The sequence below is a fragment of the Pan troglodytes genome, chromosome 10 (assembly GCF_028858775.2).
Source record: "Pan troglodytes isolate AG18354 chromosome 10, NHGRI_mPanTro3-v2.0_pri, whole genome shotgun sequence".
Classification (NCBI taxonomy): domain Eukaryota; kingdom Metazoa; phylum Chordata; class Mammalia; order Primates; family Hominidae; genus Pan; species Pan troglodytes.
In genome coordinates, this window is record NC_072408.2 from 113,391,381 (window position 1) to 113,418,745 (window position 27,365).

At 46.0% G+C, this 27,365-nt stretch overlaps 1 protein-coding gene across 4 annotated transcripts in view; it reads left to right on the forward strand.

The window, feature by feature from the left end:
* The first annotated feature begins 397 nt into the window (after positions 1–397).
* The window catches only part of RFX4 (regulatory factor X4), a 179,653-nt gene continuing 152,685 nt past the window's right edge, over positions 398–27,365 (forward strand). The window contains exons 1-2 of one of the 4 annotated variants that reach the window (XM_001161826.7): positions 398–757; positions 26,170–26,256. In XM_001161826.7, coding sequence (XP_001161826.2) covers positions 715–757; positions 26,170–26,256 — 130 coding nt within the window. In that variant the 5' untranslated portion in view covers positions 398–714. Of the gene's footprint in view, positions 758–18,594; positions 18,717–26,169; positions 26,257–27,365 lie in introns of those variants that run through there. The other 3 variants (XM_016924105.4, XM_509336.8, XM_009426155.5) reach the window with 3 other exon arrangements.

Sequence of the window (27,365 nt, forward strand, 5' to 3'; positions counted from 1 at the left end):
CCGCGCCCCGCACCCCCCTCCCGGCCTGCCAGCGCGGCGCGGGGCCCGATGGCGGGGAAGGGCCGGGAGGGGGAGGGGGCCACATCTAAGCCAATTTTGATTTCGCCTATAATGAGTGCCGGGCGAAGGCTGGAGAAGGCCTCTGGAACTTTAAATAAGAAAAACGTTGCTAATGCTATAATAGAAGGGGGAAGTCGGAGGGCTGGGATTGCGTCGCTCTGAGCCCCCCTTTTCGGAGGCGGCTTTTCTTATTCAAAACAGGCCCACAATGGGCTTCACAGTGCGCCTCGCCACGGCCCCATCTGACGAACGGCCATTCATCAGGCCGGCTGGCCTATCAATGACATTGCTCCCATCGGGGCTCCTATAAAATGATGCTTTTTCCCATGAAACATCCGCAAACATTTTGACGGGTTTGGCTTTGCCCGGCTGGATTACTGAGTGTCCCCTCGCTCGCTCGCTTTTTCTCTCTCCCCCTTCTCCGAGCTCGCTCCCGTCTCTCCCTCTCTCTCCTCTTTTCTTCTTTCTCTTTTCTTTCCTCTTCTTTTTCTTTTCTTTTCCTTTCCTCCTTTATCCTTGTGCCCCCTCACTTTCTGCGTCTCTCTCTCTCCCCTTCTCCCTCCCTCCCTCCCTTCCTCCCTGGGCATCTCTAGCACAGGGGATCCCCAAACATCAGGACTTTTGGGGGGCGCCTGTGCTGTCCATGGGAAGAGCATGCATTGTGGGTTACTGGAGGAACCCGACATGGATTCCACAGGTTAGTCCTACTGGCGGGGGGTGGGGGGATACATTGGGAGGGAAGGAGAAGGGAGAGGGGGAACTTTAGAAAGAAGTTGGGGAAAGTTCAGACGGGTCAACTTGACAGTGGAACCCCAAAGAATAACGCAGAGCTTGCAGAAGTTTTCAATTCGAGGCGATGTGTGTAACTGGATGCGTGGAAGTCTGTGTATAAGCGTGTGATTGTGTACGTGTGTGAGTGTGTGTGCGTGCTCGCGCGCGAAGGAGCGCGCTTTCGCTTGCCCTGGACACAAAGTTCCGTAAAGATGCGCTGGCTCGCGGCGAGCTCGAGGTGCCACTTGCAGAAACTTTGCCAGCCGACCGCCCCCTCCCGGACCCAGGTCCTCCTAGGGTATGGGAGCCTCGGAATAGCGGTGCGCTCGGGGTCTGGCGGCCAGGGCCGGGAAGCCGAGCGGAACGCCCCGAGGCGGGGGAGGGTGACGGCTTCGCACTGCGCCTGGGAGGTGGGGACCGAGGCTCCGGCTGGTAGAGACGCGCAGCTGGAGGGAGTGGCGGCGGCGAACCCGGTGGTCCGGGGGAATCCGCAGAAACGGGAGGTGGGAGTCCTGGGCTGTGGGGGCGGGCTTTTAGCTTTTCTGCCAGGAAGGGGCACCCAACGCCGGGCTCCACTAGGGAGCTGTGACCTTGCTGGAGGGAGGGCAGGACGCAGAGTGGCCCGCTAAACTCGGCGTTGGGGTCTGCAAACTGCTCTGCAGTTCAAGAGCTGCTGGGCGTCAGGTTTTGGGGGCGCGGCGGTCCTTAACAACGAAAAAAGGAGGCCAAGGAATCTTTCACAACGAAAACGCCTGGTATCTCGGTTCTTCCTCCAGTAGTTTTCGCCACCTCCCACTCCTAGCACCTTTGAAGAGCCGTCACACTTCTAGATCTGTTAACGCTCCCTAAGTCCCTTGCAGGTGGAAGTTCTCTTACAGTTCACCCCCTCCCCTAGGCTCATTCTTGCAACCCGGCTATTTTCATTTTGGCCCCGCTGCAGCCTCAGGATTTCTTAGGGTGATGAGTTCGGGGAGAGGCAGAAATAGGGCAGTGGACTCAGCCTGGGCCGTGGCGAGGTTTGAGAGAATGCCTGCAAGCATACGCTGCTGGGCATTGCAGCGCGGAGCAACAAGTGCCTTCCAGCCCCGGCCGTCCCCTAAGCCTCCACGTCCTTTCCTTGAGCAAATAAACAAATGCCGCACGAATGTCTCCCCAACTCCACCCCTAGGCAGGCTGGATATGGAAGCGGGGTGGGGGCTGGGGTCATCGGGGCATTGCCCCAGAAGGTCTTTCCTCGGTCCCTGCAGAAATATTTAAGGCCTCTCCAGGTTTCCGCTGCAGCCCTGGTGGCCCGGACACCGGGATGCTCTTGCCAGGGGGGATATTCGGTGTTTTAGGGTAGTTGTCGATCTCTGATTCCTAGAGTCAAGGCCCTGCCTGATTGCACTCCCCTGAGTGGGTGTGAGCCCCCAGGGAGTGGGGAAAGGCTAAGCCCCGAAGTTCTCCTTCCTATACTCGATGACAAACGAAGGCGAGGAGAAGCGTCGCCTGCCCTGCGTGCCTCTCCGGACACGGCAGGCCCCGCTGAGGTCTCTGCTGGCGGTAAAGCGGGAGCCCAGAGAGAGAAAAGCGCCTTTTCCACCATTTTTTCATCTCAAGCGCTGCGCCCTCACCACCTCCTGAGAACCCTAACATTAAAAATGAATATCCTTAACAAAATTAAACGCATGTCTGCAGAGTTTGTGGCCAAGTATTTTCGAGCGGCCCACGCAGGGACATAGGGTCTCCCTATATCCCAAACCTGCAGTGGCCCTGCTGGGGGGCTTTTAGCTGCCTCCTCCACAGGGCCAGGCCCCTCGGTACTTCTGGGGAGGACTGTGGGGCTGTGGATTCGTGGTGTTTTCTGTTCTCGATGCAACTGGTGGTCGTGGGGGCGCCGGGTCCTCTTCACCTCAACTGCAAACACTCCAGAGAGGTTCTGAAATAGAAATCCTTTCCCCATCCACTTCTCCCCCTTTTGTATATCCGAGACATCCCTAGGTCACCACCCTGAACGCAAAATCAAAAGTTTTGGTACACGACAGTGTGAAGAAATGACACGAGACGCACCAGGTGACATTTCACTCGGACTTGCAAAACCGACGACAAGGGAAGTGCGGCTCGGCGTGGTCCAGTCCAGAAGCCTTCCCTCACCTCCCTTCCAGAGAATTTAATCCAATTAGCCTTTCTTCTGAGTTTCCCTTGTTATGTAAAGGTCTTTTCTCCTCGGCTTGCAGAGACGCGCGCTCCACGGAGCAGTTCGATTCTGCTCCTTTTGTATAAGATCGCGCGCGATCAGAACCAGGAATATTGCTGTTATTATTTCATTCCGAAGGGACTGGAACAACCGACTCACAGCAAGTGCTGGGGCGAAGTAGGAAACGTCCAGGATAAGAGAGGCCGGCGAGCGGGGCCGCCGTCCCTTACTCTTAAAAGGAAAATCCCCGCGAAGTGCCTCGGGCCCGGGAGAACAGTTTTGCAGGGGCCAGGGCTCTAGTGGCCTGCTTTGGGGCCACTTCAGCGTGACCTGCGGAAACGCGCCCCTTTGTTCCGCACACCGAGCCAGTAATATATTCCTCGGGTTTCCCCAAAATACTCAACAAGTGTGGAGCTAAGACAATGGCCCGATCGGGGGAAGCTGGGCAGCCGGCGCGCGCCTCCTGGGCCCTAGGCGCTCTCGCTGCCGAGCCCGACAAAGCAAAGCCCCTCTCGGAGGCAAAGCCCCAGCTTGCCGCGCGCCGCGGTGCTCCGGCAGGAGGCAAAGGCGACAGGCGCGCGTAGGGGCAGTCGACGCACCTTCTGGCTGGTGCGCGGTTTGCAGTAAGCGCAGGCGCGCGTCCCGCTCGGCCCGCGCTACAGCCCCACGCCGCGCAAGAGTGGGTGCTGAGCCCCGCGTGGCCTGCCCTCCCCACGCGGGCCACCGGCAGCTGCGTGTTTGTGTCCGCCGGGTCCAATCAGGGCTGCTCTGCCCGGGTGATCGTTGCTCAGTTACTCAAGTTATCCGGAAATTCGAGAACGATGGGGGAAAGTGGGTAGAATTTTAGGCCACCGAGAACTTGTGCAAAGTGGGCCGGGCCGGGTCGGTCGCCTACGCAACAGAAGGATCATTTCTTTTAAAACGGGATGGCGCGTTAGAGAGGGCCACTGCCAAGCTGGAGCTGGAAACTTCTGCCTCCATCCACTTTCCGCTCCCATCTCCAGAACCCAGAGCTGAGGCGGCCAAAGTACTTCCTGGAGCCGGATTTGAGTTCCCCGGGCCGCATCGGTAGGAGGGCACGCTAGTTTACAGGCCCCCAGCTCAGCACAAATTCTGTCTAAAATTCTACCACCAAATTAATTATATGCCTTTGTGGGCCCGGGGTAGGGATGTCCAGTGGCCTTGGCGCCGTGCCCACAAGGCAAAGTGGGTCCTGGAGGGAACAGGGCCCGAGCCTCCTCCATTCTTGCCCAGGCACAGCCCTGGGGAAGGAGCCACTGTCTGCGGGCTTGGGAGAGCAAGGAGCCGGAGGTCCGAGCCTTGCTCCAGCGCCCAAACCAGACAGTCTCGCCCTCCCCGGGCGTGTGTGTGTGCGCGCGCGCGGGCGAACGGGGCATGTGCGCCCCCATCTCTGCCATCTGCTAAGCGCCGGCGTCTGGATTTGGCAGCGGGGTCAAGTGAGAGCCGCATGGTACCAGGGTTCTGGGTCCCCGAGGCTGCAGCCCTTGATGGCGCGGAGGCTGCACGCAGGCTGGGTCCTCGGAGTCCCGGATTCAGCACGCGACTCTGTGCGGCAGCCTGGGACAGCGCGCTTTCCTACCCGGCCTGCAGGTCCCAGAGACTCGGAAAAGTTTGCAGGGGCCGCCCGGCGCCTCGGGCCTGGGATTTCCAAAGCCGCTCCCGCCCCCCTCCCCAGCGCGTCACCATGGAGACTGCTGGAAGTTGGTGGTGGAAAACAGACCTGGCGCAAAGCAAAATATTATGAGTGCAGTTGGGGTGACTTCAGGGGGGCGGGGGGACCGGAGGGCAGGAGCGGGAGCCAGAGGCAGAGGCCGACAACAAAGGGCCCAGTGCGAGGAAGAGAGAGGAGTTTGCACGGGGCCTCCCCGCCGCTGTGTGAGTGCTGGACCATCCTGCTTCCCAGAGGCGCCGAGGTCTCTAATTTCTCTCCAGCAGCTATACCTTTTCTCAGCCCGCCTTGGAGCCCTTGCTCCCTCCCTCCTCTCCGGTTTCTCTTCCAGCCTCCCCCCTCACCCGTCCGGAGGTTAGGCGCCAGCTGGGCAGTGCGCCCACCTCCCCAAGAGCCACAGGCTCACCAACGTGAAAGGTTCTGGCTTTTCTTCCCCACGACCCGTGGGTCGCCCAGGGTGAGTTTCTCACCCCCTATCTCAAACCCGATCTGAAAGGGTGATGGGTTAGAATAAGGTGGGAACGGAACGAGAAGAGAAGGAGTGTCTGGCCAGAAATCTTGCGAGTGGGGATGGGTAAAGAGGAGATTCTGATTTTTCCCCCCTTTTTACAGTGAGAAAGGCGCTGAGTCGTGATTCAACTCAGCCACTTGTAATATGACTTTAGGTTAATCTTCTAGGCTTTCCAAGATTATTTTTAATTGCCTGTAAAATGAAGGGTTAGACAGCTCACAGGCTGGGATCTCTGACAAGGTAGACATTTCCCTCTATTCCTTTGGCTTTACTGTAGAATCCAGGAAGCAATATATGAGCTGGTTACCACTATCTGAAATATGACCCACTGCACAATTAGGTAATTTCTCCTCGAACTAATAATATATTATTTTTTGCAAGTCATTTGGGATTTTAAGAGTCAATAACCATGAACAACTCTTTTTAAAGGCCCAGAATGTCCTTTCTCATTGCCACCTGCAGTGCATTCCTTAATTGTTTGGCCAACTCCCTCCCTCCATCCCCAAAGGATTTACTAAAAGACACTAGACTTTATGGGGCTGTATCCAGTGCCAATTTAGGGAACACTGAAATGCTTCTAGATGATGAAGCTGGCATCACAGACCCTCACATATGTGAGAGAGGAATACACATTGGCCAATGTACTAAAATGCGGCCATCAAAGGAAAATCACTCCACCCTCCACTGCTCAAGCTTTTGGGAAGAAGTCTCTTCTCACGCCTAGGCACCCCTCCTGATGACAATCTGGGCAAAGGAGCCCTTCTCCTTTCCCTGAGATTCCATTGCCTCATTTGCAAAAGAATGGATTGGATGTAAAAATTGATATGCTCTATTGAGTTGGTGCAAAAGTAATTGCGGGTTTGCACAACCCGCAATTACTTTTGCATCAACCCAATAAAATTCTACCTCTCAATTATATGCCTGTGTCCGTGTTTGTGTTCTGACATCTATGTCAAATCTTCTGGGTACTTTGTTTATAAAGTAGTTTTACTGACATTGAGCCTCCCAGGCACTCCATGAGCGTGGCATTATTCTGAAACATAGGGTTTTTCTTTCATTTCCAACATTTTAAGACTGGTTTCTAAGCCAAGTTGGTCTGTTTGCCTCAGTGTCTTTTCCAAAAAGGCTGAGAAGATATAAAGTGGTGACATCACAAGTTGGGATGCCGGGCACTCAGGTCTCTACTCCACAGGTTCCTGAGAGCCCATCCTATGTGTTCTGCAGGTCACTTGGGAAACTCTTCAGCTGCCCCTCTGATGGCCATAAGGCTCTGCAGGATGGAGACGGTGGGAGAAACCCCCAATGTTGTTTTTACCTCTTCCACTCTATTTTAGATATTTGCAATTTTATTAAGGTTTAGGGGAGAGAGAGAATGAACTTGAAGAGTTTATTTGGAGGTATCAGGTAAAAGTGAAGTTTAAAAAAAGAAGAAAATAGACTACTTCGGGTTTTATTCAATCTCACTTCCTGACTACCTGCTGGGTGGCAGACCCTGAAGATGAACAAGGTCACAGTCCCTACTGTCAAGGACTTCAGAATGCATTTAATAAGAGAAGGTATGGACACACTGAGAGTGGTGAGCACTACAAGGAACATAAAAATTGAGTCATTTTGGAGCTTAGAGGAAAGGATGCTCTCTCTTGCTGAGTACCTACCATGTATCAGCTCTGTAACAGGCACTTTTTCACACATTAGCCACTGAAGCCTTATCACAACTCTGCATAGTCTCTTTTTAGGATGAAAGAGGGTCTGGAACCTGCCTGAGGTCATAACTGGTACATGGCAGAGCTAGATTGGAGAGCAGACTAGGGAACACTCATGCCCTCTCCCCACCGAGGCCACATCACCTAGATTCTGCTGTCATGATAGGTCAGGGTTTAGTTATGACACTGGCTTTAGGTGGATTTGAATCCCACTTGGTGAGAAGGGAAACAGGTGGATGAGAGTGGAGAATCACAGAATGTTGTCTTCCCTGGGCTCCAGAGAAAACCCCTCTGAAGGAATCCTGTGACTCCACCTTTAAGGAGGATTTTAAAGGTGGCAGCAATGGGAGGCAGTGTATCACAGCGGTTGAGTAGAGATTTGGGGCACAGACAAATCTTGGCTTTCTTCATTCAGGTGTTCATTCATTCATCCAAGAAGACTATGTGTCTCCTATGTGCCCAGCATTCTGCTACATACTGGGCTTAACAAAAATGTCATCTTTGCTTCCCTAGAGCATAAGTTCTAGACCCACAAATAAGTAAACACAAAAATAGATAATTTCAGTAAGTGATTAGCAATATGAAGGAAAAAAACCTATCTGGAGTAATAAAGACAGAGCATGGTGATGGGGTTGTTGCCTTCATAGGGTGGCTGTGCCACATAAAGCTGTGAGCATTTGGTCTGGAAGCTTAATGTTGCTGAGCCTCAATTTTCTTACGGGATTGATACAACCAGCTGATACAGCTGTAGTGAATATGAAATATGAAAGTGGTAATAGTTAACATACGTTCCATACTTACTGTGTCTTCACTTTGCTAAGATTTTAAGTACATTATCTGTGTAATGCTCACAACAATCCTATTAAGAAGAAACTGTAATTATTAAGAAGAAACTGTTATTATTTACAGTTTAAATAGAGAAACCAACAAGTTAAAGGAAAAATTGAAACTAGAAGCTGACATGTTCAATAAGTTTCTGAGCCCTAGGAAGCTGGGCTGGCAAGCTGTACCTCGATTGCTTGGGAAGCAAGATCACCCTTATTCTGTGTTCCTAACTTTCCTGAGGCAGAATGCAAGTAGGAGACCTAGCTTTTCATTTGTATTTTAAAAAGCAAATGTTTTAAAAACACTGTGACAGAGAAAGGATATAATGGCCAGGCGCTGTGGCTTATGCCTGTCATCCCTGCACTTTGGGAGGTGAGGCAGGAGGATCACTTGAGGGCAAGAGTTGGAGACCAGCCTGGGCAACATAGTGACACTCTTATCTCTACAAGAAATTTAAAAAATTAGACGGACATGGTGGTGCATGCCTATAGTCCCACCTACTCAGGAGGCTGAGATGGGAGGATCGCTTGAGCCCAGGAGTTCAAGGCTGTACTGAGCTCTGATCACACCACTGCACTTCAGCCTGGGTGAGAGTGAGACTCTGTCTCAAAGAAAAAAATAAAAAAGAAAGGAAGGAAGGAAAAGAACAACAAAAAGAGAAAAATTAAAAAAAGAAAGCTTATCCAAGAGATGGGTAAGTGGCAGAACCAGGATTTGAGCGGAGGGCCCACAACCCAGCTGGCTGGCTCTTAGATCCATACTCTTAGTCACAAAGCTGTATTGACTATCTCTTCCTCTTTCTTTCTTTCTTTTCATTAGGGAGAGGGTGGCAGTGGGAGGAATGCTCAGTAACATACGTAGCATTTTAGCAAAAGTAAATGACGTGCTGTTTTCTCCCTATATGAAAGTGTTAAAATAGTCTTTTTTTTTTTTTTTTTTTTGACGGAGTCTTGCACTGTCACCCGGGCTGGAGTGCAATGGCTCAATCTCGGCTCACTGCAACCTCTGCCTCCCAGGTTCAAGCAATTCTCCTGTCTCAGCCTCCTGAGTAGCTGAGATTACAGATGCCCGCCACCACGCTGGCTAATTTTTTGTATTTTTAGTAGAGATGGGGTTTCACTATGTTGGCCAAGCTGGTCTCAAACTCCTGACCTTGTGATCCACCCACCTCGGCCTCCCAAAGTGCTGGGATTACAGGCGTGAGCCATCGCGTCCGGCTAAAATAATCTTTTAAACTGTAAAGGCAAAATGTATAATTGTTGACAAAAATAGGGACATAAGTAAATCATTCATACCTTTACTACACATGTGAAATGTACTTTCATCTTCTTTGGGATTCACTCAAACTTTGGTTAATATTTGCTTTGTCTCTGAGAAAGTCAAGGCTTCATTCATGCAACAGGAAGAATAATAGAATGAAGCAAAAGCAGCTAAGTAATATGATAATATATGGAGCCTTTAGGTAACTTAAACAATATATTGCATCTAGAAGTCATTCACAGATATGTGTTAAAATATGGCTTCAGGGGTATGTAGTGTGACTTAGTGAAAAGAACATGAGCTTTGCCATCAGACAAGGTTCAAATCCTGTATCAGTTACATTCTTGCTGTGTGACCCAGAGCAAATTATCTTACTTCTCTAAGCCTCAGTTTCCTTCTTTGTGAAAATGTCTACTCATTACCTTCTAGGATGGTTATGAAAATTCAGTAAGATTGCACGTGTTAAGTATTTGATTTCATGCCTGACTCCTAAAAGTTGCTCGGTAAAAGGCAGATATTATTATTATTATTAACAATAATTATCTGGCCTTCCTATACTTTATTCTAGGTGTCTAGTTGGGAAAGGGGATAAGAATACTGAAAAAAAATGTAGACTGTTTTAGAATACCTAGATGTGCTTGTACTATGTAGATACAACCCCAGTTTTAATGTTGAGATAAGTCATTTTTTTTCTGAAGGGTTTAAACCAAAAGACTAATTTTATTTTTATTTCTCCACCTTTCCCATGAAGAAGGCATTTTATGTGCCCCTGTTTGCCATTATTTCATCCTTGTGTTTTCCAGTCTGTTAAAGGAAGTGGAAAATGTGTCTTTGTGGAGGCAACACCTGTGGGCTTGAATTTAAATCCTGGAAGAGAGATCTATGGTGTACTCAGAGACGACATATGTTGCACAACCCTGATCGAGGCCCCTCCACAACTCCTGATGCCCTTCCAGTTCTGGAATGTGATGGCCCACATTTTTCATGCCTCTTCCTCTTGCCTTCCCCCCACCCCAGCCCCCTCAACCACCCAACCCGCTTATGTTTTTAGGCATCACTGTTTTAAGGATTGAGCCATTTTTACACTTGGTTTTCAGGAAGTAGAAAACTCAGTTTCAAGTGAGCCGTTCTCTGGAACTCGTTTTAGCAGGATGCAGAGAGAGTTTGGTTCTTTTGCCTTTCTTGCATTTATATATATATTTTTAATGTGAGGATAAAACGTCCATTTGTTCTGTTTTTGTCTTTACAATTTGTTGTTTACTAACACTGCAGTTTTTGAGTTCTTGAAATGTTTATGAGAGGGAAAGAGATGATAAAAAGCAGAAAAGAATGAAATGCAGCCATTTTGCTTTCAGTTGAATTGGGTCCAAATTGAGGCAACTAGGGCTGGATTGACCTGTGCCGGGAGATTACGGAGTTTATGTGTGTCATATCCCACCCTCAAGGCAGGAATACTTCAAAAGATGTGTACAGTTTCCACTTTTCTGGTTGGTTATTCTTCCATAAAACATAAAAGCATCATTGTGCCTCGGAGCAATCAATAATTATTAGTAGAGAGGTGAAAATGGACACGTTGGATTTGTATTTTTGTAGTTGTTTTAATTTAAAAGAACAATGAGAAAGCCTTTGAAAAGGCTGCAACCCGGTGAAGGTTAGTTAGCACTTTGTGTCCTGTGTGTTTTCCAGCTACCCAGTAGTTGTGCTAAAGACCAGTGTTTAGACACAACCTAAGTGAGACTGCTGAATGTAGCAGATATTTATTTAATCAGAATGGAAATTTACCACTACATAAGCACTGATGTCCTGAATCCATCATGTTGGAGAAAATACAGTATCAGTCAATGCAAGCAAACTAGTCTTTGAACTAGATTTTGAATGGACATTTGGATAATCTAACGAGTGATTAGTGATTGACAATTACATCTCCAAGCCAGCATCTAATTTTTGAGACACAAATGCATTTTGTGAATAAAATGATGTCAGTGCCTTTGTTTTGAATCTTGGCCATCAAATCATCGCAAGTTACATTACACTTTTGAAGAAGGAAGTGTTTCTTGGAATGTTGCGATTATAGGATTTATAATTTTTAAAAGTGAGCATGAGAGAGTTTTTGAGTTCTACGTTATCTTTTTCTGAACGTGATTAGTCCAAATTTGGGGTGTCCATACATAGAACATATTTATAATTTGTGTACTGAATCTAAATGCTCATGAATAAGTCAAGTTTCTATTGAAGTTATTAGGATTTTATAAAGTTCCAGAATTGGCAGAATTGGGTCCATGGTATAAACTCAAACCTATTTATGGTGGAACTGATGGATTATTCTAAACATTTTGCCAAGTTTTCTTCATGGTGTTCACTTCCACTGCTGATAATAAGTCTAGGGTGAGGGAAGAAGTAGGGTGCCTTTGTAAAGTTATTTGCCTCCCCAAAAAGAAAATCAACACAGTTTGCTTCCTCCTTAAATGGCTACTAACCGGGCTAAAATTTCTTTTACTTTTATTTCTTTCACTCAGTGAATCCTTTTTCAAAAGTAAAATAATTTCTCCAACAAGCATTATTGGACATCACAGAAAATAAATAAGTCTGGCTCAGAAAGCTCTGGGAGTTTACAAGGGAGAAAAATTCCAGAGGGCTTGAGGCCCTCAGTTAAAACATTAAAACTTTTAAGCTTTGGAGAGAAGATTTCTAAAGCGTCGAGCGGTTGTTGTGAGAAAGCCTTTGGTCTCCGTGAACTTTTATTTTCAACTCAGTGGGCAGAGTTTTTGAGGTTTCTGTGGTTTGGGTAGGGGACCTTTTCAGAAATGCCAGGCTTTTAGAAAAAACACAGCTTTTCTTCTAATCAAGGCTGCGTTTTAAAGTTTGAAAACTTTGGTGTGATGACAAGAATAAATTATTTCTCTGCTACGTTGAGGTTTCCTCTGGGTGCCCAGGCTGCGGGGCATTCTCGCCTCGGCTGCCTCACAGGGCACAGCTGAGGAGGCGCTGGGAGTGGGAGCGCCGTCAGTCCAGAGCTCGCCCCGCATGTACTGGGCAGCCTCGCACAGAGGCCGGCTGAGCCTTGAGCGCCGCTGGGAAAGGCTGCCGAGCTGAGCAGTGCACAGGGATCCAAGCCACGGAGGACCTACACAAGGATGCCCCATGGATCCCGTGTTCTGCTCAAAGTTTTTCTTGGTATTGAGAGGGATTAAAAAAAAAAAAGAAATGAAAACACCAAGGCTGTATGTTGTATATCGATAGCTGATGATAAACAGAGCATTTTGAGAAGGAAGGGAGAAAGAGAGGGAGGGGGACCCCAAGGGAGGATGGGAGGCAAGGAAGAGACCCCATCAGAATCATTTCCATAATTGACAGCAGGCTAACTTAATGAGTTTTTTCAAAATTATTAGTTTCTTTTTTATACAAGTGAGTCCCTTTTGGAAATTGAGTAGCAGATTAATCAAACTTGTAATTTTTTCCAGGCACTGTGCTGAATACTTATGCATGTTACTTTATTTAACTCACATATTGACTCTATGGTATTATTATCCCCAGTTTACAGATGGAGAAACTGAGATTCAGACAGCCTAGTTAACAATATGTCCAGGCCAAACCCCTAATGTCAAACCAGGATTTGAACACGGATTACTGTGATTCCAAAGCCAGGCTGCCTCCTTGCCTCCCCAACTCCAGAGCTAGAAGGAAGACCTGAGAGTTTTACATTCTAGTTCACCTCCTCTACTGCATAAAGTTCAGGAGGTCCAGTCATTCCCTCATCCTGGTGGGAGACAGCAGCTCACACTGCCATTCTTTGGAGTGTACTGTCGTGGGTGTCAGTGGGCGACTGGGTGCCACTGGCCTTGAGATGTGACTCTAGCAGCAGGCTGCTGAGGATGCCCACGGGCACTCCTCCCTGAGTGGGTGCCTCCATGCAATGTGTGCCTTTCATCTCAAATCATTCTCAGAGCTTCTAAGTTCAACCTGGCACCACCACTAGGCCGGTATCTTCCCACCTGCCAGTTACTTTGGGAAATTTGACATCTTACACACATCATCAAGGGCTTCATTTCTTTTTACTTACAGACATGATTTCACTTAGAATAGGTTCAACATAAAAACCTTGCTGTTAAAAGAACAGCACCTTCCATTTGTATAGCATGTTACAGTCTATAATCATCGATAGAATCATTAACAGTGCGGGCTCTGGAATCCAGCAGGCTTCCTGAGAATTGGTTTTGCCATGGGCTGGATATATGAACTCAGCAACTTAGGTAACCTCTCTGAGCCTCAGTTTGCTTTTCAGTAAAATGGCATTATTCAAATACCCACCTCATGGAGTATTGTGAGGATTAAATAAAGTAATATGTAAAGGAACCAGCGCAGGTCTTGGCACATTGTAAAAGCTCAATAAACAGAAGCTGCTTTAAGCACCACTTGCAAGGAGAACCTTGTGGTCCTCTAGTGACTTCCAAGACCTTTTCCCCCAACCCCCACACACAAAGACCACATAGGATGATATGGTTTGGCTCTGTGTGCCCACCCAAATCTCATCTTGTAGCTCCCATAATTCCCAGGTGTTGTGGGAGGCACCTGGTGAGAGATGATTGAATCACGGGAGCAGGTCTTTCCTGTGCTGTTCTTGCGATAGTCAGTGAGTCTCATGAAATCTGATGGTTTTAAAAACGGGAGTTTCCCTGCACAAGCTCTCTCTTTGCCTGCTGCCATCCACGTAAGATGTGATTTCCTCCTCCTTGCCTTCCACCATGATTGTGAGGCCTCCCCAGCCACATGGAACTGTGAGTCCAATCAAACTTCTTTCTTTTGTAAATTGCCCAGTCTCAGGTATGTCTTTATCAGCAGCATGAAAACGTACTAATACACAGGAAAAGAAAACAAAATTTTATAGAATTTGTTCTTCCACTGTGTTCAGTCTTTTGAGGCAATATCTCATAAACCTGTGAATTGGAAGGATCATTCATTCCCATTGTACACCTGGTAAAACCAGTAAGATTCGGTCACATGCATTGGTCTGTACAGCAACTGAGTATCCAAACTGAAGTTTGTTGTTCCAAAGCTGATCCTGCTTTGTTTAAACCAGGCCACCTATATCTCAATTAAAAACTTATAAGGAAGTGTATTTTTCATTCCGATTTTATATGGTTATTTGGAGCTTTTCCTTTTTCAAGAGTTTTGCCTGTGTAATTTTTATCTGTGTTTAGCACAGTACATAGCATCTGCTAGAGTGGCTTGCACATAGTTAGTGCTTAATAAATGTTTATTTAATATATAAATCAATCCATTTTTAATATTACAAAGGATGCTGCATCTCTTTCCTTACTTTCTAGGAAGCCTGGCCCAAGGGCCCCTGCAAACTTGTTTGTGCCTGATAAATTACAAACTTGTTTGTACCTGATAAATTACAGATTAACTAACGTTCTTTGGATCCCTTACTATGTGCTAGGCACAGTGTTAGTGCTTCATTCATTCATTTCTTTCCCTCCCTCCTTTCTGTCCTTTCCTCCACTTCTATTGATCTGCTATTCTGGGCCCAGGGCTGTCCTAAATACAACGAATAGTGGGTGAATAAAGTACAATCAGCACTTAAGGAGCTTATATTATTTCTTCTAATCCTCATAATAACCTCATGGGGTAGTTTTTTTTTTAATAGGAAGGAAATTGAGGCCCATGAGGTTAAGTAATTTGCCCAGGGTTGCAGAGCTTACTTAGTCAATTGTAAGGGGAGGATTAGAATTAGTGTCTTTCTGGCGTCCAAGGCCAAGTTCTTTTAATTGTATTGGGAGATCCAAGAATCAAACAGGAAAGGTGATTTCAGGTACAGACTAAGGTGGGATGCCTTAGAGGTGGGCCTGATACATTCGCTAAGACATACAATGCTTAAATCATGTAGGCACCTGATGTGCCTTATTAACTCAATTCTTACATAAACTCTGTGAGCTGTTACTGATACTACTCCGTTTTACAGATGAAGAACCGAAGGCTCAAGGAGGTTGAGTCCCTTGCCTTAAGGTCACAGAGCAAAGAAGTCAGAATTGAATCTAGCAGTTTGGCTCGCCAGTCCATGGTCTTAACTATTATACTGACATTAAAAACAATAACATGGCCAGGTGTGGTGGCTGAAACCTATAATCCCAGTACTTTGGAAGGCTGAGGTGGGAGAATCACTTGAACCCTGGAATTTGAGGCTGTGGTGAGCTATGATGGTGCCACTGCATTCCAGCCTAGGCAACAGAGCAAGATCCCATCTCTAAAAAAAGGTGGTTGGGACGGGGGTGCAAAAAATAAAAAAGAAAAAGAGGAAAAAGGGTGCCTCTGTCAAAAACAAACTCTTGGGATTACGGTTGTTCTGTGTGGCTAGAACTTGCTGTGGTCCAGGTAGTATTCTATGTGCTTTCTGTGCATTTGTTCACCTAAATCTCACACTATTAAGATGAGGTAGACAGATTATTATTATCCGTATTATGCATAAGGAGACACTGAGGTTTGAAGAAGTTAATTTGCCTTGATTCATTGCACTAGTAAGTATTAAGCCTAGAATTCAGACAATTCATTGGTAATTAGTCACTAATCCCACCTGGTAACTTTTCCTTCTTCTAAGTGACTCTCAGGAAATGATTCAAAACAAAGAAAAAATGATATGCACCAAGTCGTTTATTGAAACATTATGGAAAATAGAAACACTTGCTCAATGGAACGTTTGGCATCTTTCAAACAATGATGAATATGAAGACTGTAGTGACCTAGGAAAAATCTGCATAATAATAGAACATTAAGAGAAAAACGAATGGAAATGCTATGTTTGCTGGAGTTACAGTTCTCTTACGTGCACTTATAGATATGAGACTTGCGACCAATACACACAAAAAAAGAAAAGAAAGGTAGTTACCAGGTTAGAGTGGTGGGATTGTGGGAAAATATGTTTCTCTTTTCAATATTTTAAAATGTAATTTCTGCAGTAGACTTACAGGAAAGAAAAAAGCATTTTGCCTAGGAGAAGGGTGTTTTGGTGGCTTACCTCAAAAGTTCAGGCTGGGTTAAAATCTATTTGGCTTCTGTAGCCAGGAGTGCCTGGCTCCTGAGCTTTTGGGGGAATCCACATCCCCAAACAGAGCAGGAGAGGTAAAAATAAAATAAAAACCCAAAAGTAGAAAAGGCAATGATGTCAAGGATGGAATAATATCAGATGCCGTGCAGAGCGAGTAGCCTTGGCCTCAATGATTCTTTTCCTAATTTTATGTTTTAATAATATTGTTATAGTAGAAATAGAAACAAAGAAAAAAGTCTGCTAACATTAAGTAGTAGTAGGTACACCCTTCCCCAGAAGTTGAGGGAAAATGAAATTTTTACAACCTGGTTATGCAATAACGTACATTAATGCTAGTGTTCCCAGGGATATTTTCAGAGCCGAGATCTGCTTTTACATTGAATTTATCTTCAACAGGAGATGGCACTGAACACCTTAGGTTGAATTTTCTCTAGTGTCTGAAGACTCTTGATGAGTTCATGATCTCTGAACAAACGGCATTTGTGCATCGTTGGGAGTTTCCTCATTCTTTTTTTTTTCCTCCTCGTTGTTTTTTTTTTTTTTCTTGTACATTGCAGGTAATGACCCTTAGTTAATTTCCTTGCCCACTTTAGAGTTTTACATATTGAGTCTCCCTAAAGTGGGAAAGGGCAGCCACATTATTGAGCACCTGTTGTACATTTGGTGTTATGTTAGACACAGCTTAGAATTCACAATAAGACTTTAATGTATATATAATTACGAGTATATAACCACAGGTGAGTAGTTAGGTTCGAGTCAGATTCAAATCCCTGCTCAGCAGCTTAACAACTGTGTGATCTTGGGCAAGTCATCGCTGTGATGATGATGATGATGATGAAGGTGATGGTGCTTGTGTTGGGAAGCCATATTCCAGGAGAATGATATTAGCGTCATCTCAGGCTCACCTGTGTCCTGTTGTGATTGAGACTCCAGCTGATGAGGAGGAGACATAGAGCAAGTGATCACATAGATTGGCTGGGGAGTGAACACAGTTAACTGGAAAGAGTTCTTATCTTTTCTCCACAACATTCTTTTTTTTTAAACAAATTACTTCATCCATCCAGTTCAGGTCTGTAAGACATAATGAGCCTCTAGCGGCCTCCTACAGAGGGGGACAAGTAAGTCTCGGTTCGCCTGGCTCAATCCTGGTTTATGCATGTGATCCTGGCAAAATTATTAATAATATTGCTTTTCAATCTCAAAATGTTCAGGTTTGGATGATAAGGGATATGGTCACCCTTACTCCGTGGCCTCCTCTTCCATTCTCTCCCCTCTAAAATGTGTTTAGCAGCACCAGGCGGAGCTGCCCACAGAACTGCTTTGCTTATGCCCCACTCTACTCAAAAACTTTATGAGCTTCTCAACCACCTACTGAATACAATCTAGACTCCTTAACCCAGCATTGAGTACAGAAGCAAGGCTTATGTATGTGCATCTCCTATAGCATCTCATAAAGTGCTCATCAAGCAGGATAATATCAGGAAACAGGTGTTGATACCTGAATCAATGTGTGTAGTCATGCTCAGGCTGCTTGTCAGTTTCTTGAATGCATCTTTCTTCTGCCTGCTTCAAGGACTTCGCACATGCAGTTCCTTCTGCCAGGAACACGCTTCCTCCCTCTCTACCTGGTTCATGCCTTCGCATTCTTTAGCTGCCAGTTTAATGCTGCTTCCTCCAAGAAGCTTCCTAACTCCCCCAGATTAGACCCAACCCCCCTTTTTTTCTCTCGCGTGGCACTCTTGGTAATTGCATCTCTGTTTGTGTGATTATTTATAGTTGACCACACTAAACTCTAATCTTCCAAAAAGACAGAACTGTCTATCGAGGCTGTGTCCCTCCTGTGTAGCCAGCCCCTGGCGCATGGTATCCCATAAATAGTTGCCAAATGAAGACAGGGATGAATGAATGTGGGCTACCCTTTCTGAGCCAGTGCAGTCCGCGTCACCTGTTTAAAGTCCTCCAATAGCTTCTTAGCGCACTTGGAATAAATGTGAAGTTCCTAGGAGGGTCTGCGAGTCCCTACATACTTTGGATTCTTCCCAACTTTCTACCTCATTTCCTGCTGCTCTCCCCACCTCCCGCTTCATCATGCTGGCCTCCTGGCTCCTCCTCACACACCCAAGCCCACCCAGGCCCTTGCACTCCAACATGACCTCCTCAGAGAGGCCTTCAGTGTCCCCACTGCCAAAATAGCACCCCCACCTCTCTTGATCTCCCATTCTATGGCTTTATTTTCTTCATAACACTCACTTTCTGCTGTCTTCTTGCTAATTTGTCTCTGTCTCCGCCACAGAATATAAGCTCTCTGAGAGCAGAGACCTTGTCTGCCATGTTCATCACTAGCTGCTCAGAGCCTGGCAAACAGTAGGTGCTAAATCAATATTTGGTAAATGAGGGAAGGAATGAAAGCAGAGGCAGGGCAGGGCCCCTTCCTGGAACCCAGCAGCCCCTGGGGCAGGACCTGTGGCGTTGCCATGGCAACCCAATGACCTGAGCCACCCCCTGGAGAGGCCACAGCTGCTGGCTTCCTGGGCTTCTCCAAACTCCTGTGTGTCGCCACTGCCACCGGCAGGGAGCCAGGAGAGAGACAGAAAGGGGCTGAGAGAGAATGATCAAAAGGAGAGCCCACCCTGGTGCGGGAGGCGACAGGACCAGGCCTCGACGGCGCCGTTCCACTGGTAATGACCAGGGCCCAGGGACAGGAGACTGGGGTGGGCCTGGCACCCTCAGGGGGAACTGGGGCCAGGCCCGCCTTGGTAGCTGTGAGTGTGGCATGTCAACTCTTTTATGTAGCGTTTCTGGAGCTGCAAGTTCCTAAAATAGGCCTCAGCACAGTGCCCTGAGAGACTGTTGATATAGTGTGAATAATGGCCTCTATTAAATCCCGGTGACACTTTTTAAGTCAGGCAGTGTTTTCTGCAGGTATTGCATAAGTCAGGACCTCCCTGTTCTCATCCAGTGCCTCAGGAACAAAACTCAGCATGTTCACTTCTCCACTGCTTGAACACCACGGCTGGCTCCCAGCTGCCTGCAGGCTTCGCGGCCTGGTGGGCCCGGCGGGCAAGGCCTTTGCAATCTGCTCCTAACGGACTCTTCCACCTGTCTCCCACCACTGGGAGTCACAGGTCGGCGAACTCTTCACCTTTCCCAGAACCACCAGGCCTTTCACAGCTTTGTGCCTTTGTCCTGAAGGCAGCCCTCCTGCCTGAAATGCCCTGCTTCCCTCCTTGGTCTGGCAGGTGCTGAATCCTTTAAGGACCAGCTGAAATGCCACCCCCTCTGTGAAGCAGCCAGGCTTTCCTCTCCATGGAAGCTCTCCTCTCTATGCCCCACAGCATCTTATTATAATACCAAACACTCCTGGTACCTGCTTGCTTGTAGAGGCAGTGTGGGCAGTGTGGGCATGAGGGCAGTGAGTGCACCCCAGCCTCGGAGTCAGGCAGACCTGACCTAGCTCAGCCATCAACTAGCTTCTCTGGATCTGAGTTTCATTCTTGCAAATCAAAGTTAGTCAAGTCTCTGCTTCAGTTGCTGCGAGCAACAGAGATGAAGCATGTGGAGCGGAGCAACCAGCCCTGGAGGTCACTCAATAAATGCCAGACATCACCATTAGGCATCTGTCCCTGTCACTCAGCCGTGAGTTCCTGGTGGATAGAAACCATGCCTTCCTCATTTTTCTATGGCCCTTAAAGCCAAACACACTAAATGCCTTACCTTTATAATTCCATTTAATCTTTGAAGAAATCAGGTAGGTAGGAATTTAGGACAATTTAGGAACCATCCCAATGTTACATAACTAGTAAGTGGCCAGGCTGGGATTTGAAATCCAGTCAGATTTGAGCTCCAAACCCCACATTCTCCCAAGCCCGTCTCTGTCTTCTCTTTCATGTTGCACCACCTCCCCGTCAGTCACTCTGCATCAGCCACCTGAGCCTTCTTGCCATTCCTCAAACAAGTCAAGCATGATCTTTCCTGGGGTTGGGGGTAACCTTCGCCCTTGTGGTCCCCTCTCTCTGAATCTTGGGAAACCTTGCTCCCTCACTAAACTCAGTGTCTGCTCATAGGCTGTTTCTTCCCAGAGGCCTTTCTGGTGGAGAATCCCCCCTCCTTGTCTCTCATTCTCTATTCTTTTCTTCCTTTACTTTTCTTCATCACAAGCATCGCTACAGCTATGTGCCCAATACTGTACTAGGCTCTTGGGGACAAGGTACTGAACAAGATAGACAAGGTCATTAGAACTTACATGTTAAGGGTGGGAAAAATAAGTGATTTAAAGAAATGGAATAAACAAAAAAAACCCAAGATACTTTTAGGTCTTGAGACGCTAGTCCACCAGAGATATCCTGTGTAATATATGTGTGTCCTGTTGAATAGCTTTTGTTCATCCCTTCTGTTTGAACATCGAAGGCACTTGATAATTATTGGAAAATGAATAAATGGATGCAGGGATAATCTAAGAGATTGCTGTCAATGTGTGCTATAAACTTCAAGGATTACCTGGCTCTTGATAACCGTCTTAATAGGCCCTCCCTGCCAGGTCAATATGGGTTTGTGAGGCACCACTCTGAACCTTGAACTGCCTTGGACGTGCCATGTCCCCGATGCGGCTACTTCTGGGTTATTCTTTGCTGCCGTAAAGAGAATGAAGCCTTGTAGGAAACCTGATAACTATATATGGCTCTGCTCAACCTCATTATATGTACCCGAGAAAATAACTTCACATTGGGGTTTCCAAATCTTCAGTCCAAAGTGCAGAGGCATAAAGATCTTCCTCTAAGGTATGTGGGCTGAACTCCCTGAAAGTGAAAATCCATAGGCATTATCTGCCTCCTCCTTTCTGCCCATAATCCCAGATGAATCAGGGGAAGGGATGCTTCACAGCCCAGGAGCCTCTGCTCACGGCTGTAGGCAAATCCCGTTGGGCACTTAGCACAAGCTTGGTCCTTACTAACAGGTCAGATGATTTTTATAGATCAAGAATGAGGCAATTGGGAATAGGAAGTTATCCCAGTATGAACTGAACTGTCTTTCTCCTATGTCCCAGGCAGTCCCCAGAACTCAGTAGCAGTATTGCAGCATTGATCACAGTCTGACTTCCTTTTAGAACTTTTGCTTCAAGACTAACTTTCCTTATCTATAAATAGAGATATGAAAACATAACATGTAATGTTGTTCTGGTTCCAATTTAGACAACATATGTGAAAATGGCTTCTATGGTACCTGCCACACAATAGGAACTTAATAAAGTTTTTAGAAAAAGCATGCATTTATTGTGCGACATCTATGGAGCCAGCCACAGCGCCAGCCACTGGGTGTGAGATGATGGACAAAAATGACAGGGTCCCACTCTCATGAGCTCAGGGAGTAGCACGTGCCTTACTTTCTACTTGGTAACTAGAGGGCAGAAGCCAGTCTTATTCATGTTTATATCACTACAGCTTCTCTCTCTCTTTTTTTTTTTTTTTTTTTGAGAACGGAGTCTCACTCTGTCACCCAGGCTGGAGTGCAGTGGTGCAATCTCGGCTCACTGCAACCTCTGCCTCCAGGGTTCAAGCGATTCTCCTGCCTCAGCCTCCTGAGTAGCTGGGATTACAGGTGTGTGCTGCCCACACCCGGCTAATTTTTGTATTTTTAGTAGAGACGGGGTTTCGCCATGTTGGCCAGGCTGGTCTTGAACTCCTGACCTCAGGTGATCGGCCCGCCTCAGCCTCCCAAAGTGCTGGGATTACAGGTGTGAGCCACCACTCCTGGCCGCTACAGCTTCTCTTTAGCACAGCTTCTTGCATCTGGAAGGCACAAAATAAATGTGTGTTGAATTTTGCTTTATTTGGAAAATCGCCTTTGATATGTTATACTTTTCCATGCCTTATGTGGTTAAAAAAAAAAAAAGAAAATGATTAGGAAATTCTATAGATATGTGGATGTATCTACTTATATGCTATGCATTCTTTGACATGTGTGTCACTAATGTAACAGTTATTGAGGCCAGACTACAGGAAAAATTTTATAACAGTACTAGTAGAGAGTCAAAAGAAATAGAATAAAACGGGCTCCATTATTAAGTGGTTTAAGTTCTAAACTGAAGAGGCTGTTGTGTATGACAAAGGCTGACAAAGAATATGGAAATGAATTTAGCAAAATTATGTAAGTAGAGTTTTAGGAAAAGTTCGAATACAAAGCAGACTGAGAAAAATGCTGCAGAATTGGCACATTGTTCTGGGGACTAAACAGGACATAGGAAAAGGAGAAAGCTCAGTTCACATTTGGAGAGAGAACTGTGATTATGACCTGAATTTGAATGCTGGTCTTCCTCTTACTAGCCAGAGGACTTTGGACGAGTCACTGAATCTCTCTGAGCCTTAGTGTTCTTATCTCTAAAATGGGCCTATTAATAGCACCCACCTCTAGGATTGTGATGAGTATTAAGTATGATGATGTATGTAATGCAGTTGTATGATACCTCACCCATAGTGAGAGCTCAATATACAGTGAACTTTATTATTATGAAATCACATCATCTACAAATCAATAAGGTGGAAGAACACAGTGTTTCATTCAAAATTCAGTATACATGTCATTCTGCTTAAGTAATTCTTGACCTCTGCAAGACCAAAATCCATTGTTAAGAATAATTTTAAAGTATATAACATTGACTTCAGTTGACCTAAATAGAGGCCTTCCAGTCATAGGAAGCTACCTGGCTTGTGAGACATGAATTGGAGATGCCACTCCTAAGGGCTCCACTAGGGAAGAAGACAGAGGTCAAAGTGCACCTGCAGATCCAAGGCCCGAATCTGGTTTGGATATCTCAGAGTGTTGCATCCACATAGTCTGAAATGCAAGACCCTCGAATGCATGAGAACTCTAACTGTCCAGAACAACATAGGTGATGGTTCTTTCACTGCTCAGACCATTGTCTGAACCCTCAGAGTCTATCCCAAGTGCACGTGTTCACATGGACATTGATTAACTAGAAGACACCCAGAAGCAGGTGAACTGGATGGCAAAGAAATGGGAACAATTTCTTCCAAGAAAGAGGTGAAACAAATGTGGTTCTTTGATGGGGGTGCTTCAACCAGAAATATGGGGAAATGATGGTTGTCTTCTCATATCTGCAATGTGCCAGTGAGACCAGACTTATTCTGGATTGCCCCAGGGAGCAGAGTTGGCTACAGGCATAGACTGTGGGGTCAGAGTGATCTGAGTGGGTGCAATGGGTGAGATGTCTTCTCTTTCATTTTCATGGCACCTCCCACCCTCTCCCACTTCTTGTAGCCTTGCTTTCATCTCTCTCCAGTGTGAGATTGCACAGTGTGGAGGACAGGTGCTGCTGTGAGGAAAGTTCTTTCTTTACTCAAACTCTTGCGGGTGGGCGCTGTGCTCTCTTGGCTTACCTGGTTAATAGAACCAGCTTCTCTCGGGAATGTTGCCACGAATTCTTCAGAGAATGTCCCATCAATCACAGGGGGTTCTCACCTGCAAGAACAGGCCCTTCTAAGGACCTTGATGTTATCAGGCCTGAATCCAGTGCAGGCAAATGGGTGAGAGGGAGAGTGTTTCCCTTAGTTCCTGATGAAAGGGGGATTGGGGTGTAGATGTGAGTGTGTGTGTGAGAGTGACTGGGTGTGTATACCTATCTAGGAAGACCAGGGGTTGGCCCAGAACTATAGATATTGCTTTTGGTGGTATGGTTTGGTGGAGGCAGGGGCTGCAAACTTTAGCAGATGCCATCTAAATGTAGCTATGGCTGCTGCCAGGGAAAATGTGCCAGGACTTGAAAGGATGAGAAGAAGTGAGTGGAGACATTCGGGAGAATCCTGAAAAGAACTCTGGAGACTTGTAACCAGATGTGCGTTTGGATACAGTGTGATGACAGACACCTACCTTGTGCATCCCAGCTTTGAAACATTACAAGCTGTCTGTCTCCACATTGTGCATTCGATGTCTGGAAGGTGCAGCGTTTTAATGTTTTGAATTTCTCTGCTCCTCAGTATTCCCTGGGAAATATCAGATTTCCATATCCTCTCAACAAGCTGGCCCTTGTTCTTCCCCTCGGATATTTTCCCCCTACTTACTCACAATTTTGGAAGCAGCTTTTAAAAGAGCAGTTTGTTGGGACATAAAATACAAAACAAAACAAAAATCCGACATTTCTCCCAGCTGTTGGCATTGATTTCCCTTCTCCGCATAGCTTACTCGTCCGCGTGGCTTCTTTTTATGGTGTGTAACCTAAGGTGTTAACTAATGGTCTTTTCCTCAGCTCTTTGAATTATGAGGAGTCACATTACTTAATCCCTCTAAATCCCAGTTGCTTTCTAGGAAAAACAGAGATTAAAATCCTTGCTTCAGAGAGTTGTTGTGAGGACTCAATGAAATAACGTATGCAGAGGGCCTGGCATGTTCAAATAGGTGTTCAATAAATACCAGCTCCCAGATCCTAAAGAAGGCAATGGGAAACCACACTGTCCAAAAGCCTGCAGCCATAGGTGTTGCCACTTCTGCTATAATACCCCATATGCCTTCCTAAAAATCACCACATTATACAGAATCGGCCAACAAAGACCACTCAATTTACTGGAAAAATAAGCTTAGGGGCACAATACTGAAAAACTTTGTCAGTGACACATAATAAAAGATAGAAACCTAATAAAAATGATATCACAGTTTTGCACATGTTAAATGGTTTAGAAATACACAAATACAATAAAAATGGCACTTCACCTTGGAAAAGACCTGAAGATTGCTTTTAGAGGTGGGTATCAGAAGGGTTGCAGCCTGTGAGTTATTACGAAGTGAGCAGGTGTGACTCATAACACAACGTGGACCGAAGTAGCTGGTAGATGTCTGAGATGTGAACGTGAGTGTGTTCTGCATATTTCTGTGGTGCTAAGTATAATGGGGGGTGGGGTGGGGGGGCGTGGAGTTTTCTGCATTCACCTAATTTTTTTATGAAATAAATGGAGCATAAAAAGACACAAAGTTTGCACTATGCTCAAATTGTTCCCAAATATATCACTTGCATTGGGACGCATTTGTTTTCTCAAGACAAGTGTTATAGCAGAGCTGACTGTACTTAGCTGATGTTGTTGAATGATGAATGAATGAATGAATGAATGAATGAATGGTGGGTGGTCTAGAAAACAGAATAAATATTACACTACATTGCCAAAAATACATTGGTAGCCTTTGAAATTGGATTAAAAAAAAAACAAACCATAGTCTTGGATTTTAAAAGGGCTACATAGTGGCTGGGCACCATGGCTCACACCTGTAATCCCAGCACTTTGGGAGGCCGAGGCAGGCGGATGGCCTGAGGTCAGGAGTTCGAGACCAGCCTGGCCAACATGGTGAAACCCCGTCTCTACTAAAAATACAAAAATTAGCCGAACTTGGTGGCGGGTGCCTTCCCAGCTACTCAGGAGGCTGAGGCAGGAGAATTGCTTGAGCCCGGGAGGCGGAGGTTGCAGTGAGCCGAGATCACGCCATTGCACTTCAGCCTAGGTGACAAGAGCAAAACTCCATCTCAAAAACAAAAAAAAGAGGGGCTACATAGCTACCATAGTGCTTTTGATTTCTTCTCCTGCTGTGGCTTCCAGTCTGTGAGAGCTCTTTGAGGGGTCCCTGGCCAAAGGGAGGCAAGCTACAAGGTTCCCTGCCCTCTTTCAACCAGAGTCCCTAAAGTTTTACCTGCTTTTCTCTTTGTTTTCACTTGAAGAAAAGTTCTGCTGCTAATTCACAAGTTTACAAATCACCACCAGTGGTTCAGTTGGCCAAGTCTGGTTTTACAAACTGCTACTCAGGAACATACCTTCTTTGCTCAGAAAGATAATCCTCAGTTGGTGCTACAAATACTCCAGAATTCATGGAATCTGACCAAGAAGTACTCAAGTGAGGCTTCAAAGAGCCATTTTGCATCCAAACTACTCAGCAGTCTCATCAGCAGCAGCAATGGTGCACATGGAACTCCATGCAAGATCCCATTCCAATCTGGGCAGATGCCACATGAATATTGATGAGCATTTAAATCTAATGCATTTATGATGTTCTGTCTCTTCACAAACACCCACAGCAATTCTGTGATTTTCTTTTTTCTTTTTCTTTTCTTTCTTTCTTTCTTTTTTTTTTTTTTAGAGAGCTGGATTGAAAGATGTCTCAACGAAAGTGAAAACAAACGTTATTCCAGCCACACATCTCTGGGGAATGTTTCTAATGATGAAAGTAAGTGCTTGAAACTCATTCTTCCATGACATCCCAGACATGGCCAATGTCCTGATGGGAGGGTAGTGCCACTAGATTGCTAGGCTGGGCCAAGTCACCTGGAACAAGACACTCTCCAGCTATTTATGAAATATCCCAGGTCCTCTCTGTAATATTCCACAATAGGGAGTGGAATCCATTCAGGAAGACCTGGAAACTAAGACTACAGCAAAAACTTGCTGCTTACATACTCATCTTCTGCAGGAGACTTGCTAGCCTGCATTCCCAAAGACCTTGTTATAGTGACGCTCCAGGCGGGCAAATGTGGACCCTGATTGGGAAAGGCCATTCTCAGTGTCCACTGTAAATATGGGTTCAAAGTAGTTGTGTCACAGGATAGTTGTTTTAGCCATAAATGTCCTTGATATCAGAAAGCAGAAATTTCTTCCGGTTCTTGGACTAGAGAGCTAGAGTTAACTGAAAGATGTATAATCCTGTGTTTACACCTTGTCCTGTGTTATGTCAGACTGGGGCTTCTGGGTGCTATATTAAGAGCAGTAGGCTACATGGGACTTGTATTTTTTCCCTTAAACACTAAAAAAGAGGGATCAGCTTATTATAAGTCTAATTTTTTGCAGAGTCAGAAGTGTCTTTCTTCCATGGTTGGTAAAGTGCATCTCCTTCATTCAGTTTTCTGAAAGCATGAGCCCCGGCCCACGTGCTCCACAATCCCCTAGCATGTTTGCTAGATCTACTCAATAGCCCCCTCCTGAGTCTTAGCTGGCATTGTCATTCTATCATCACCATGTCACTTCATTTTATAAAATTGAGCTACATTGAACATAAAATATACAAATCTTGTGTAATTAGTTTGATGGGTTTTTTTTCTTTACATATTGTATCCACTGGTGTCATTACCACCCAATAAAGATATAGAACCTTTCTTGTCCCCCAGGAGGCTTCCTCATGTCTCCTCCCTGTCAATCACTACTGTCCTGACTTATCACTATAGCCTGTTTTTGCCTGCTTTTAAAGCTTCATATAAATGGGATAATGGACTCTGTATTCTTTTGTGTGTAACTTTTCTCAGTCAGTATAATGTCTGTGAGATTCATTCATCTTGTTGTCTC